At 31.2% G+C, this 17,379-nt stretch overlaps 1 protein-coding gene across 1 annotated transcript; it reads left to right on the top strand.

The window, feature by feature from the left end:
• Positions 1–15,618: 15,618 nt before the first annotated feature.
• LOC112725678 (phenylalanine ammonia-lyase-like) lies at positions 15,619–16,671 on the top strand (the record flags this gene model as incomplete). The annotated part of the gene is made up of 1 exon (XM_025775469.2): positions 15,619–16,671. A coding segment is annotated over one exon (1,053 nt), but the record flags the coding sequence as incomplete, so codon positions are not given.
• Positions 16,672–17,379: the final 708 nt, after the last annotated feature.

The raw sequence follows: 17,379 nt of genomic DNA, 5'->3' as shown, positions 1-17,379 counted from the left end.
TGAGAGAGAATGTAGAGTTAAAGTAAAAGCAACTAGTTGTAATGAAACAAATTAATGTGATTTGCTTTTACTTCCCTTGCTTGAGTGGCATGTTGCATTGATCACATCAATCATGTCACCCATATTCTCTCACTTATGTTTCCAATGCTTGCATATTAAAATTTGAAATCCATCCCAAAGAGAAGAATGGAATCCGTTGGAAAGCATGAGGCAAGTGATAACATTTGCTTTCCTGATGCATTTTGGATTCGGATCATGCATGGAAACATTCATCAAAATTGAAATTGGGCTTTGTAGCAATAAAGCTTAATCTGACCCAATAAAATTTTGATTCATTTAAACTAATTGGGCTTATGATAATGTTTGAGTTCTGTCCCAATTATTTTAGCAACCAATCCAGCCATGTGAGTTAAGAAATTTTGTATTAATGCTGAATGTTGCTTTTAACATGGGCTTGCAACAATTTCTTTTATTTTTTCGGCCCAAGCAAATCTGCATAGCAAAAATCAATATTAGCATATGTGAATTAATATCTTTGCTATTTATCAAAGTAATAATGTTTGGTCATCATAAATATTAGTCTTAGAGTTTTCCAAACTCATCATAGTATAAAACTATTGTCTATATATTAAATTAGTCATGATTTATCCCAAATATTTTTATTATTCCAAAATAAATTTTTTTCCTAAAATAACATTAATTATATAACTTATGAAAATGTACAACTTTTTATTTCTAATACTCAATTCCAAAATCTCTTGATCAAAATATGAAATAATCATCATAATAAATAACATCTCATTTATTATTATACATTTTTTTAAAAATTGGATTAATAGGTATGTTAGTGTTTATTTATACACCCGTTTTTTATAGCAACTGAAATTTTTTTCTTTGCAAAATTAGTTTACTGTGTTTAACATTATTCATATATTAGGAACATTATTTTTTAATTCACACAAAAGTATAGAATAAAACAATATAAAGGAAAAACCAAACAAAATTCGATAGAATAGATATACGCTAGATAACACTTATATTTTTTGTTATTTTGAAGAAAGTTATTTTTTGTTTCGAATTTATCCTTTTGTATTTTTTGTTAGATTTAATCATATCTATGGTAAAAATTAATAAAAAATCACATAAAATAACAAAATCATATTCTTTCTCGTAAGATTAAGGTATATTAAATATTAAAAAAAAAACAAATATTGAACATAACTTAAAAGCCTATGGCTCTTCTTTATATAATTCGAGACAATTATTTTATTTTATCCATCTTGTATTTTAATATAAAAGAAATATTTAATTTTAAATGTTGATTTTATTAAATATTTATCTATTAAATTTATTATATAACAAAGATTTAAAAACATAATTTAATTTAAATATTATAAAATTAATATTAAATATAATTTTTTAAATTTCTATCTTTTTGATAAAATTTTACTTGAAATCTAATAACTGACTTAATTGAATTTTCTTTACATGATTTAACAAATTAAAAGATTCAAAGCTTTACACTAGAGCTTTAGACCAGAGGCTAACAACATTAACCACGAGATGTAACCAAATAACTATATTCGGATTGAATGGAGGCACTTTCGCCATATTTCGTTAAATCTCCATATTTCGTTAATTGAGGCCAGTAAAATTTTTTATTATAGATAATTTTATACTCCATAAATACAATATATCATCAGCTGCGACCGAATTGTATCTCAGAAAAATGAGACTATACATTTTTGGGAGGAAAAATAGAACAAATTTACAACGATAATTCCTCCATATATGTTATAACAGTCATGTCAGCAGATGTAGACTGTTTCCTTGGATAGAAAAAGAGCGGCAAGGGTAGTTCAAGTTTTCCTAACTATATCATGCTAACATGCATCCACTATTTGCCACTCATGAAATAACAGCCTTGTCCAGAGTCACTGTCAAAAGATTGAATTCACGTCCCAGAGACCAAGTTAGATCATTGTGGGCATCAACGCTTAAGTTGTATTCCTTGAACTGGCCGTTGTAAATTATTACAGACATAATGGCCCTGAAAAATTGGAGATGTCGATAGTTCAACAAGCATATAGGTACCATAAATTAATTGAAACTTGGTAAAGGCAGAAATTGTTAACAATTGGATTCCACATTCAGTTCAATGAACAATTAATTTGAAGTGACTATACTATATAGCTACTTAAATAGTTCTAAATCTTGATTTTTATCTAACTGACTATAGTTTGTGTTATTATATATAAGGAATTTGATAAGAACTACCTACAGAACCTCAGACCATTATAGTATTAGTCCTACATGACCAAGAAAAGACTATTAAGTCCTATCAAAAGTTGTACAAAAGGAACTACAACAAACCTTGTGCAACAGAACAGCAGCTTATAGATTTGAGAGGTATATCATGCTAAGAATTATAAGCAATCAGGTTAAAAACTAATAGACATTTGCAGGATCTCTGTTTAAGATGAAGGTCAAAACTCAGTCTTAGAACACATGTCAAAAGCAAACAATAAACACCAGGGGAGACGGGCATTAATGGGATAAAATATAGACTAAAAAAGTGTAAACAATCGCCTTAAAGACTAGAGGAAGCTTAGAAAAAATAAGAAAATGTTTTAACCAATGAATCATATGTATTTAGCTCATGTTTGTAGCAACCAAAGACATGTAACAAATAGCAAATCATTGAAAAAAAATGAACAACTATGCAGATATGTCCTGCTCTAAGCATAATTAAGCATGATATTACACAGTAAATCATTGAAAAAAGGAGAAATATTAATTTCTAGCAGCGATCTCCCTTTAACATTCGTTTTCATGCACTAAGTGTAAGTGATTATTTAGCAAGACAACAACAAATTCAAGGTGCAATCACTAATATATTCAACTCACATTTCCATGCACTAAGTGATTATTTAGCAAGACAACAACAAATTCAAGGTGCAATCACTAATATATTCAACTCACATTTCCAGCAACAAAAACATTTAGCTAAGTAATTATTTGAGCATGACAGCAACAAATTCAGTACAAAATTCATCTTAGTGATGATTTTAAGCAACAAAGAAACTAGCTCAACAAATTATTCAAGGTTCGGTGGTAATAAATAATTAAATACTAACAAATTCACGACAATGATGATTTTCAGCAAAAATAAAAACTAGTTCAGTTATATTTTCAGCAACAAATTCAAATGCAGTGATGAATTAGGGCAACAAAACTGAAAAAAAAAACAGAGGAATTTATTGGAAATCACCAAATCAGGGACCAGCTTCTGGTTGGACGAAGGAATCTGAGGGCGGGGGGGAAGCTGACGGCGAGATTCAAAGTATGAAGACGACAACGACGACCAACCTCGGGACCGGCTACTTCTGCCACCGGAAACGACAAGCGCGAGAAGGCGAACGACTAAGTCCGAAACGGTGAGGAGCCATGGAGCGACGACGACGACGACCAGTCCCGTGTCTGGGTGCTTCTGCCGCCGGCAACAACGAGCTCAGGGAAGGCGTGCGAGTGCGACTGAGTGCGAGATGGTGACGACTGGCGACACGGAGAGCGACGAAAACCTTGAGTGCGAGACCTGAGACGAGAGAGGGAGAAAGCTTGAGATCGCGATAGTGAGCAGAGAGATGAGACGAAGGAGACGAAGGAGATGCTGATTGCTGGGGCTAGGGGTTTTTTGGGGTTAGATTGAGAAATTGGTGAGCCATTGAGATTGGGTTTGTCTTGGCTTGGGCTTGGGCTACCAAGAGTTTAGGGTTTTTTTTAAGGACTTAATTGTATTACAAAAAAAATGACTTAATTGTAATTTTATATTTTTATAGATTTAAATATCTGCAAAATAAAAGTAAGGATATATTTGTCATTTTGATGAAAAATTTAAATATGATTTGGTTCAGATTATGTAAACCGATCAGATCAAATCGGATCTAATATTTATAATCAACCGATTTTATTTTGGTTTAATCAAAATATTTTATTGACCGGTTTAATATTTCGTCCAATAGCAATGTGACACGCGTACTGTCTTTAAAAAAAAACTTTTTTGATGTGTTTATCAAAGTGGCCTCCATTTAATGCATTATAATTATGGATAACGGATTCTTTGATTTCTATTTTGGGCACTGTCTATATTTTAAAATTTAAAAAAAAAATTAGAATTCGATTAAATTCAAATTATTACATGACTTGAAGAATAAAAAACTCAAAAATTAAAAAAATTAAAGTTTATTATTATTATTTGATGATTGTAAGTGTAATAAAAAAGGAAATATTTAAGAAATTTGTGTGCTGCTATAGCAAACGTTGATGCCTTGGTGTGGATTTGCCCGTTTGACACTTTTTATCCATGAAAAAAAAAATGCCAGTACATTAATTACATACATTAAAAAAAGAGTAATAGTTACTTAATCAAATTCATCTATAAAAGCAACTGAATTGAAAAAAAGAATGCTCCCATGTGTAGTCATTGTAAGACACTAGAAAATGTCTTCTAAATTAAATACTTGTTATCTTCACACAATACTACATGTTCTATAAATGTAAAAGATTTTGATCTTTTTACACTAGAAAAAAACTCCTAAAATAATTAAAATCTTTAATTTTTTATGATTGAATTTAATAAGAATAAATATTAATAAAAAGGAAAGAGTACATAAAAAGTACATAAAGAGTACGCAAAAATAATAAAATTATAAAAAATAATAAAAAAAGAAAAAATAAAAAATTTTATTGATTACTGATTGATTAAAAATTATAAATTATAAAGATAAAATTAAATATATATATATTTATTTGATTACCTATTAAGTAATATTAATATTAAATTTTTTAAATTAGGTTGTTGTTGGGCTATGACAATTACAGCTATTTTAGAAGTTAGATATAATGTAGTTAACAAATCAAGCGATTCACCACAGAATTTAATCAACAATTACTTAAGCAATGATTAGATTGAACAATTCAAAAAAATCCAACAAGCCTGCTGGGAGTTTTAGCATTAGATCAAAAATATTGTTATGGGGCTGCAAATGATAATGTTTTACACTAGATAAATGAGAATGGATGTGTCACCGAAAATAGGCGTCCATTTATAGGAGAAAGACAACCTAAAACAATTTTAAAACAGGTAAAAATTTAAATAGATATTATTATCAATTTGAATTTTTTTTATTCATTACCTATTTTATTATTTTATTATTTGCTTACTCTCTATGTTTATATGTTTACATATGCAGGTTTGAGTTCAATTTTGAAACTCTTAAACATGTGTCCTACAAAGATATGTGGAAAGAAGTAGAAAATCATCCTATACTTTCTACGGTGATTGCAACTCTTGAATTTGTCGAATTACAAGCAATAAATATGGTTTTTTATTTGTAAAAAATTTCTATAGAGTTTTACCTCTCTAATTTTTATTCTATCTTATTTTGTAGAATTGCATTTACTGTGGTCCAAAGAAACCATCTAATATTAGAGAATCGACACGTGATTTTGATAGTTGCTACGGTAAAATAAGTCGTAAGCCATATATCATTAAAGAAGAGATAAATAAAAAATATAAAAGATCCTATGTTGATTTGTTGTCCCATGACATGATTCCTGTTAATATTTTTAGTTTGTAATTTTGTTATCAGAAAGAAAGAACTTGTTTAGTTTGAAGTATTGTTTGTCTTGATTAGTTTGAAGTATTGTTTGAATGACTTGTAAACTTATGGCTGAGGATTGTGTTTTTATTTTAATATATCTTTTATTGCATAAAAGAACTTTATACTTGGAGTACATTATGTTCTGCTGGAGTACATTATGTCAAGATAAAAGAATTTTTTAATCGAAATATTAAATAAAAGGTGAATTCTATGATGTAGAAAAAAGATTTTTTTTATATGTGTATATTTGTGTTGTCAAAAGAATAGTATGACAAGTGTTTAGAAAGAGAGTAATTGAAGAGATTAAATTTGACATGTTACAAGTAAAATATAATGTATTTTGTCTTATGTAACATGTAAATAATATATTAATTAAATAGGCAAATTATATTTATGCTAATTAATTATTAAAGATAATATTAGACCTTGTATGATTTTTATTTTTGGACTTTTTAAATGTATGCTCTCTTTCCAAAAATATTAACTTTACACACAAAAATTTATTAATATTTATTTATTTTAATATATTCCTTTTTTTCGATGACTTAGATATATTCAGTTTCACAAATATAAAAATGTATTTACATATTTTAACCAACAAAAAACATATAACTTTACGTATTTACATACATTTAAATTAATGGTAATATTTATATATATTTAATTTAAATATTATATCAATATATCTGTCAATATTATTCTGGATACATATAGATATTTATAAAAAAATATTATTCAAACACCACATATTCTTGACATCTTATAAAAATAGTTTGTTATTAATTATTTTTATATTTAAATTTTTTTAATTAATAAAAAAATTTATATTTAATTGTTTAAAAAATATTGATAGCAAAATAGCATTTGTAATATTGTCATTTTTATGGTGCAGAAGGAGAGAATATATATTTTGAGAAAATTGATTTTTTTTAAAATAAAAATTATAATAAGAAATTTTGCTTTTTGTTATAAAGAGAAATTAAAAATAAATTTAATTTTAATATAGTGTTAGTATAAAATAATTTTATATTTACATCTAATGACGTAACACTACATTAACAAAAATAATTACTTTTTATAGATGGTGTGAATTGTCATCCAAAAGACTAAATATAATTACACGACTGTGTAAAACACGTTTTACACGGTCAATACATCAAAATTAAACTCACTAAAAATATATGCACCCAAAATTTGTATAACACCAAACATATAGAAAAATATGGTAGACATTAAGAAAAATATAAGAAAACATAGTTATTTTTTGGTATTATATAGACGATATCTTGTTATTTTGTTTGTATTAAAATATCTATTTATAGTTGTTTATAAAAAATAATTAAAAGAAAACTTCAAATACTAAAAAAAAATCTTTTAATAATTAATATTTCGAAAAAATTGTCTTAAAAAATTAAATATTTCAAGTTATTATTGGAATATTTTAGATGCAACCTATTATTTATAGTTAAATTATTAATTTTTTACAATGAATAAATTATGTTATTGAGTGAATATTTAATATTTATTATTTTATTAAACAAAAAAAAGTATATCTGAACAGATTTAATAAAATTATATGATTAGTTTCTCTTTGAAGGTATATAAGTGTGTTGAAGAAAGATGATAATTTTTTTAATATATATTATACATTTATTATTTAATTTAAAATAAATATTAATAAATTTTTGTGTGTAAAAATTAATTTTTCAAATGATATTTATTATATAAATAAAAATAATTAATTGAATTCTCTTTTTCAAGTAACATGAGTTGGAAGAAAAATTATTAACTTAGATAAAAAATTAATGAAAAAGATAAATTTAATTAATTATTTTTGTGAAACTGAATATATCTAAGTCATCAAAAAGGAAAAAAGGTATATATTAAAATAAATAAATATTAATAAATTTTTGTGTGTAAAGTTAATATTTTTGAAGAGAGAGAGTGTATATTCAAAAAATCTAAAAATAAAAAAATCATACAAAGTCCAATATTATCTTTAATAATTAATTAACATAAATATAATTAGCCTATTTAATTAATACATCATTTAGTCACAAAAAAAAATTAATACATCATTTTCATGTTACATAAGATAAAATACACTACATTTTACTTGTAACATATCAAATCTTATCTTTTTAATTACTCTCTTTCTAAACACTTGTCACACTACCATTTTAACAACACAAACATATATATATAGAAGAATCTTTCTTTTTACATCATAGAATTCACCTAAATAAAATTTATCTAATGGGTAAAGGAGAGAAAGAAAACAATTAAAAGAGGAAGAAGTTCCAACGCGCTAGTAACTGCTGTTCATAGAGAAGGTGGTTTGAGAAAATGATGTCGCCGGTATTCCTCCTCCAACAATATCGCCTGAGACTCCCAGGTTCCTGGCGTTGGTCCTCAAAGAACAAAGCGTTCGGCGCCAACCAAATCTGCCATAGAAGGTAAGTCACCTGAGCACTTCTGATTCTGAAATTGGGTTTGGATTTCTCATCTTCCATGAATTGACTCCACCACTCCCAAGCTTTTAGGTTATGGTCGCGGAGAATAGTGCTAGCTATTGAGGAGCTGTTCCAAATTTGAAGAACTTCTGAGCAGAAGACAATGGCATGCATCGGTGTCTTCGGCGCCGATTGACAGCGGGGACAAAGGCTGCTAACTTGTGGTAATTTCTCGTTCAATTTTGCTTTAACTGCAATGCTTTCATGGGCTAATCTCCAAGCAAATAATTTGACCTTTGGTGTTACTCTCATTTTTCATAAGATTTTCCACATTTCTGAGTCTGCATATCGGGGATGGAGTGAATTCACTGGAGGGTGAAAGAATTGGTATGCTATACTATACCCAAATTTTACCAAGTACTCCTCTGAGTTGTTATTGCACCATATAATCAAGTCTTCCTCTTCTGTGATAGAAATTTGTTGAATTTGCTGAGCTGTGTCTAGTGGGAAGGCTTCCATAAGGAGTTGGTGATTCTATTCTCCCTCGGCTGTGATTAGCTGTCTAACCCAGGTAAGCGATTCATCGCCGCATTCATTAACTGCAATGCGAAATGGTGGTTGGTCCGCAAACCATGGGTCTTCTCTGATTCTGATAGATCCCTGAATTGAAACTCCTTTCTCCAATATTTTCCTTCCTTCCAAAAGACTCTGCCAAGTCCAGGATGGTCGATTTCATGGTTTGGCTTCTAGGTAGGAACTGTATCTGAAGTACTTATTCTTGAAGATTTTGTAGAAAAGAGAATGTGGTTTAGTCATCAGCCTCCATCCTTGTTTAGCTAACATGGCTAGGTTGAATGCCTTTAGGTTCTTAAACTCCATACCCCCGAAATTCTTTTCTCTGGTCATAGTGTCCCAACTGATCCATTGCATCTTCTTTTCATTCTGTTTCTGTTCCCACCAAAATTGCATCATCATTCGGTGCAGTTCATCCAAGAGGGTATCTGGGAGTTTGAAATAGCCCAGAGTATAAATTGGTATAGCTGAACCCACTGCTTTGATCAACACCTCCCTTTCACTAGCAGATATAAATGATTTCTTCCAATGCGAGAGCTTCTTCGCCACATTTTCTTTTATAAAAGTAAATATTTCTTTTTTGGATCTGTGTACTATGGAGGGTAGCCCCAAATATTTATCCTGCGTCCCAATATTTGGGACTTCCAAAGATGCCGCTAGTTCAATTCTGATGGGTAAATGGGTGTTTTTGCTGAAAAACACAGTAGACTTGGAGAAATTAATTTGTTGTCCACTTAGACTGCCATATAGTTGGGGAATTTGGGATAGATTAGAGCAGTTGTATTGGGTAGCTTTACAAAATAGGAGTGAATCGTCGGCAAATAGGAGATGATGAATAGTCGGACATCTACTGTTCAATTGCAATCCTTGAAAGAGATTATTCTATTCTCCTTTGTGGAGCAGATAGGATAAACCATCAGAAAAGAAATAGATATGGTGAGAGGAGGTCTCCTTGTCTGAGACCCCTACTCGGTTTGAAAAAATCAGTTGGTGTACCATCCACAATAACAGAATAGGATATAGTAGAGACACAAGCCTTCATCCATTCAATCCACTTTGAGCAAAATCCCAACTTCTTTATAATAAACCACACAAAACTCAATTCCACCCTATCATATGCCTTACTCATATCAACCTTTATCGCCATGTCGTTTCTCCCATGTGTTTTATTCTTTAGAAAATGTATGCATTCATGAGCCACAAAAATGTTGTCACTAATGAGTCTTTTCCAAATAAAAGCACTCTAATTGTGGCTTATTAACATACTCATAAAAGGTTGAAGTCTATGAACTAGAACTTTCGAGATAATTTTGTAGAAGACTGTGCTGAGATTGATTGGTCGAATTTGATTCATAGAAGTAGCTTGAGTCACTTTAGGTATCAAACAAATTTGGGTGTGGTTAAATCCCTTTAGAATGCTGCTGCCACTAGAAAAACTTCTCACAGCCTTGCATACATCCCCTCTAATCCTGCCCCAATAGAACTGATAAAATTTTGCGGTGAATCCGTCGTCTCTTGGGGTGGCTTCTGCATTAATGGAAAATGTAGCCCTTTTAATTTCATCATCTGAGACTGATTTAGTTAGACTCCTATTCATTTCAGAAGAAACTTTGACTCTAAGTTCGGTGAAAAATTGAGAGGGATCTTCTGGATTATTGCTTTCAAATAGATCAACAAAAAACCTCTATGCCCTGTTGCCAATTGCCTCGGGTGTGGTGCACCAATTCCCCTCTTCATCCTTTAATTTTCGTGTATCTTGTTTCTTCTGTTTCTGGACTAGTTTTTTGCATGAAAAAACTTGGTATTTTGATCTCCCCATTTTAGCCAGCTCACTCTTAATTTTTCTTTCTAGTAGTGTTCTTCACTAATGTGGGCGGCAGCTAGTTCATCTTCTAATAATAGAATCTGTTCTTTGTCTGCTGTTGTTGGGTCTGCCTTGGCCACTAATAATAGTGCTTTCAGCTTGTCTATCTTCTTTTTAGAGTTACTTGTTCCAGCTGATTGCCATTTAACTAGTTCATGTCTGCACTTCTTTAATTTCTGAAACAGTTGGTACATTGATGAACCTGGAAAAGAAGTCAGCCATGCCTCAGATACAATTTTATCAACCTCTGCCATTCCACACCATCTCTCTTGAAATCTGAAGCGCCTCTTGCCCTTATGTGTTGTCTGGTTAGTGCACATCAGGAGCGGTCTGTGGTCTGATCCTGTGTCTTCTAAGTGAGTAACATTGGCCCAAGGATACTCCTCTCTTAGTTTAGGAGATAGGAGTCCTCGGTCTAGTCTTTCTCGAATAGCACTATCTTGGCAACTTCGGTTCCACCAGGTAAACTTATCACCATTAAAACCCATATCTATCAATTATCCTTTGTTGATAAAGTCTTGGAAAGATTGGATTGATTGAGCTGAGTTCTCCCTTCCTCCCTGTTTTTCTTGATTAGATAAAATTGCATTGAAATCACCAATTATTAAGTGTCGTTCTCCCTTATTCTCTATAAGATTTAGCAGCACCTCATATTGGTTATTGCGAATGTGATCAGAGCTGTGTAAATGTACTGCAAAGACTTCCCAAATCAGCTGTCTTTCTTGATCCTTTATCGAAAAAAGGATGAAAAACTCCTCAGCTTTTACCACTTTCACCTGTACACCCTCTTTCCATGCAAGCGCTAGTCCACCAGCCGTTCCATTAGGATTCACAGTGAAGATTTCCTGATAACCACAATTTCTCAACTGCCTTTCAACATAAGAGGGTTGTTATTTAGTTTCACACAAAAACAACACCTCTGGAGAATAGGAATTCTTAATCCCTTTGATGTTGTGAACTGTCAGGGATTTTCCCAAACTCCAACAATTCCACATGAACATATTCAGGGCCCTTGGGGTGCCGCTTTTGGGATGGTACCCTGTAGCACTTCAGAAACCTCAATTGCATAACCAGTTCCTTCATGGTCTGTCTCCTTTTCTCTTTGCTCAGAGCTCCTTTTTGCTCCAATGATTAGTTCAATAGAATCCCTCACCTCCGTCCTTCTTGCTAGCTATTTGATTTTATGTTTCTTCTTACACCTTTCTAAATTTTCATCATTGGTTCCCAGTTGAAAGCCTCCTATTCCTCCTATTTTCAGCTCTCCCCCAATTTCTCCTAGGATCTGGTTAGCTTCAGTACCAGATAGCAGTGGTAGGTTTTCCATGTTATGATTCTGCTTTGTGGTGTTATAGGAATTGTGTATGGGTGGTGGATTTGTGTGTTCTTTTGGGGCTATGTTATTGTGAGAGAAAGGAGTATATTTTGGATTGGATAGTGATAGTTGAGAAAAGCTCTTCAATAGGCTCACTGGTGTAGGCTTACTATCTGGGTGAATTGATCTGACTTCCTTTCTTCTATGATTAGGGTAGGCATTCTCCTTAGTTTCATCAATTCTCTAGCCAAGTTGCTCTGCCCTTAACTCTTTATTCCATCTTTCTTCCACTTCTTGGTTTATTTCTGAAATCTCCAAATAATTAGCACAGTTTCTAGTTTCATGTCCAATGTGACCATAGAAGCCACAGTAAATCCCAATTTTCTCATACTTCAGCATGATTTCAAACACAAGTTTGTCAGGGCTTGATACCTTAATTGACTATCGAAGAGTTCTGGTTGCATCTAAGTTGACTCTCACTTTCATAATCCTATCCTCCTTCCCTCTCATCAAGAAGGAATCCACCTCCACTACCTCCCCCAATCTCTGTCCTATCATTATCGCTGCTGTTCTGGTTTTGCAAAATTCTGGCATTCTCCACATTTGAATCCATACTGGAAGTCTTGTATAGTCCTCTTCTTCCACCTTCATATTAGGACTCCACCGTTTTAAATGTATCATAAATTGTCTGAACAACCATGGAGACCCCCTTTCCACCCGGATAACATCAGCTTCTTTATTAAATAAAAAATTGAAAAATATTCTCTCCCTGTGATTTAATTCGGAATCCCTCTAGATAATTCCAAATTGCAGAAAAAGTACCCTCCATTGTACCACTACTAAATCCCTTATCCACCATTAATCTCCCTATCAAACTTTTTACACAAGTTTCAATCCCTTCCCTCACATCTTTCACTTCAAGGTTCACGATCTCTTTCACTTCTTCTCCAAGAGAATTAGGATTTTGAGTTCCACGTACATCCTTTGCTACCATGTAGAATTTGTATAGAAGAAGATAGAAAAGTCAAAAGAAAGAAGATCCTCACAATGATTTGTGATTATGACTTACCGATTGAATAAAGAATCACAAAAAACCTTAGCAGAATCACAAAACCCTACCAAAGCACAAAAAACTCTAGCAGAGCATTTTTAAAGAGTACGTACTCTCAAAAAAATCTCATGTAACATTGTGACAAATTATTCCCTTGCTGCTAATACTTGATTAGTTCTTACTTCATAAGGTTTTATATAAAGAATAATATACGACTTTTTCATAATTATTTTTCACCGGCTTTCTCTCTTCCACAAATAATTAGTAGAACAAATAATTGGAAAATGACCATTTAAATACAAATAATTTATATTAGAATATAAAATATTTTGACCCACGCACATGCCAATTGTTTTAAAATTGACCATTCGGAGTTAGAAAAAGTTACCAACATTATAAAAAATGCCAAAAATTGATGTCCAATTTTTGGATCGTTTATTTATTGAAACATCACAGAGCTCTAATGTTTGTCAATTGATGTTTTGGAAGGAAAATGTTTGAAGCACTTCCAGTCCATAACAACCATTCACAAATCCAAAATTGCTAGCATGTTCAAGACAAGTATCCTTTTCTGACTAGTGCAACGCAAATATTTTAACATAAGATTAAGAACTCAGAACTAAATACAATAAATAAATAAAAATTTCCACAAATTCTGGAAACAATGGTCAATTAACATGGTACTATTTCTCAAATATTAAAATTATATAGTAGTATATTTTTTTTCTTGAACAAAACCAAAAATACAACTAGAACAGAACGCTAAACTCTGTTTTATAAGTATTAAAATTATGTAATAACATCAGGGAAGGAACAAATTATAAATACAACTAGAACAGGAACTAGACTCATCTCCGAAACTTTCACCTGAGATGTACCAGCTTCCTGTATAAATAAATTAAAAGAGAATCGCAGCAAGTTAACATCAATTTCCAATGCAAACAATCAATGCAGAAAAACAGACTAACCATAACCACACAAAAACTGCGAGAAAATATTTAAATACAATACTTAATTAAAATTATGAGTACATTTTTAATTTTTATTTGTCAAGAATTATCTTATATACAAGAAGATCACGCTGAACCAAATAAGATATCATGACAAGGAAAAATATAAAAGCAATATCACTTATATTTTGATTATTTTATGATAGGCAGTAACTATGATTACTCATACAAGCAATTTAACAATCATATATAATTATTTAAATCCCAATGTATGCAAACCTTTATGATAAAGTAATCACAAAATTTGACTAGATATCTCATGTCACAAGATACACACTAAAGATGGATAAATCACGATGATACCTGCTCAGTTGCCATCACACAACATTAGACTTCAGTTCCCTGATTACATATTTTTTTTCACACTATGGCATAAAAAGTTTGAGACGCATTATCTCCCGAGCGTGCCATAAAAGTAATGTAAAACATAAGGCTAGCAACAGCTTGGCTACTAGCCTTCTACATGGTAATAACAACAATCATTAGTGAATGAGATTATAGTTATAAATTAAAATCGATAAAATAGTTACGGGATTCTGCGATATGATTCTGTTGAATTGGGAATAGGGTTCCTACTACTACTTTTTTTCTTTTTCTTCTCCTTCCTCTTTTTTTCAATGAACTTATATGGTTTTTCGGACTTGTTTGAAAGGTATTTAAAGATTTTGGTTTAATGATTTTTTAAAAAAATTATAAAAATAAAAGTGATTTTATATTTAGATATTTTATATAAATTTTTGTTATTTATCAATTATATTTGAATAAAATAAAATAAAATTAATTTTTTTATTTATTTATTATATAAAAATATTTTTTTAAAAAATCTTAAAATAATATAAATTATAACTTTTTAAAATATATATTTTTTATTTTTTAGTATTTTTAATTTTATTATTAATAATTTGTTAAATGCATTAAAAAATAAATATTTTTATTAAAAAATTATTTTTATTGATTTAATAGTACACAAATTAAACAAACACTTAGTGTGTTTTAAAATTTTAATGAGACGGAATGGAATTTAATTGAATTTTAGAAAGAACTGAATTGTAATTTAATTTTTACATTAATTTTAAATTTAAAATAAAAAAATTAAATGAAAAAGAAATGGTTGAAGACTTGAAGATTTGAAATATATATAATATTATTATATTACCTTTAATAAGAGAGAAAGAAGATTGAAAAAAATAGATATATTTAAAAAATTAAATTATGTTAGGATTAATTTAATTATTTTAATTTTAAATATAAATTTATTAGATTAGATTTGCAAATCTGATTTATTTTAAAATAGGAAAAAGAATTTAATTTTAAAAAAAATGAATAAAGGACAAATAAGTCTCTGACTTTTTTTCCGCGGACATTTTCGTCTTCAAGGATTGAAAAATACATTTATGTCCCAGATCTATCCAAAACGTGGACAAATTTATCCTTCCGTTGAAGTGACTCCATTGGACCTGATAGAAAAGTATAACGTGGCTCTTGTGACGCTGACATGACCGTTACGAAAACACACGTGGCATGTAGCTTTTGAAAATAGGACATATTAGTCCTCCCTCACCAAAATGACGCCGTTTCACCACAACCCCCCAATTTTTTAAATTTGTGAGCCATAATCCTTCGAATGCACAAAAACGATGAAGTGGGTGAAATGGGTGAACGAAAAGGGAAAAACATTTCGTCCCATGGTGAACAATCGCAGCCTCTGGTGACCTTGTTCTATTATCATACATTGCTGGTTTGTTAACTGGCAGACCAAATTCAAAAGCTGTTGGACCCAATGGAGAGATCCTTAATGCAAAAGAAGCAATCCATGTGGCCGGAATTGGATCCGATTTCTTCGAGTTGCAACCTAAAGAAGGCCTTGCACTAGTGAATGGCATTGGTTCCAAACTAGCCTCAATTGTCCTATTTGAGGCCAATATCCTAGCTGTCTTATCTGAGGTTTTTTCGGCCATATTCGCGGAGGTGATGCAAGGGAAGCCAGAGTTCACTGACCATTTGACATACAAATTGAAGCACCATCTTGGACAAATTGAGGCTGCAGCCATAATGGAACACATTTTGGATGGTAGCTCATATGTCAAAGCCACCAAGAAGTTGCACGAGATGGATCCATTGCAAACTAAACAGGACAAATATGCACTTAGGACTTCACCTCAATGGCTTGGCCCTTTGATTGAAGTGATTAGATTCTCAACCAAATCAATTAAGAGGAAAATTAATTCTATTAACGATAACCATTTGATTGATGTGTCAAGGAACAAGGCTTTGCATGGTGGTAACTTTCAAGGTACTCCAATTGGTGTGTCTATGGATAACCCAAGATTGGCCATTGCATCAATTGAAAACTCATGCTTGCCTTCAAATCTAAGTGCTAGTAGGAAACCCAACTTGGATTATGGCTTCAAGGGAACTGAAATCGCAATGGCCTCTTACTGTTCCGAACTGCAATATCTTGCAAACCTGGTAACTAGCCATGTCCAGAATATTGAGCAGCATAACCAAGATGTGAACTCTCTTGGTTTGATTTTAGCTAGGAAAACAAATGAAGCTGTTGAGATTCTCAAACTTATGTCATCGACCTACTTGATTGTACTTTGCCAAGCCATTGATTTGAGGCATTTGGAGGAGAATTTGAAGAACACCGTAAAGAATACTATGAGCCAAGTTGCCAAGAGGACACTAACCACCAGCATCAACAGTGAACTCCACTTATTCTTAAGCTTGATGGTACTCAGTTGAATGCCATGGGATGAAATATTTTCTCCTCTTCGTTTACCTACTTCACCGTTTCTATCCATTCAAAGGATTAGGGCTTATGAATTTGAAAGATTGGGGGTTGTGGTGAAACGGCGTCGTTTTGGTGAGGAAGGACTAATATGTCTTGTTTTCAAAAGCTACATGCCACATGTGTTCCTGTAACGGCCAGGTCAGCGCCACGAGAGCCACGTCAGACTTTTCTGTTAGGTCCAACAGAGGGTTAAATTTGTCCATAATTTGGAGAGGTCAGGGATATGAATGTATTTTCTTCCAATCCTTGAGGACAAAAATATCCGCGAAAAAAAGGTTAGGGACCTATTTGTCCTTTACTCAAAAACAATTAATTCTGTGTTTTTTAAACACACCGTTAATAGATTAGAGAGTATTCGATTTTAGATATTAATATACTAGTGTTAAACCCGTGCATCGCACGGGATTATATTTTAATTTGACATGATAAATTAAAAATAGTATTTTATAATTATAAATTTTTTAACTTTAATATAATAATATCATTGTTATTATATAATAAGTGTATTTAATATGTTATTTTATATTTATTTAAAATAAAATATAAATAGAACAGTTTGAAATTTGTAATATTCTTGAACTATCAGAAAAGAGACCTAAACAGATAAGAATACATATAACTGTATTAGTAGCATATCAATTTTACATTAAACTTTATAT

This window comes from Arachis hypogaea, chromosome 2, assembly GCF_003086295.3.
Source record: "Arachis hypogaea cultivar Tifrunner chromosome 2, arahy.Tifrunner.gnm2.J5K5, whole genome shotgun sequence".
In the NCBI taxonomy this organism is placed as follows: Eukaryota; Viridiplantae; Streptophyta; class Magnoliopsida; order Fabales; family Fabaceae; genus Arachis; species Arachis hypogaea.
Note: the sequence above shows the minus strand (reverse complement) of the source record. Positions and strands in the feature narration are given on the sequence as shown.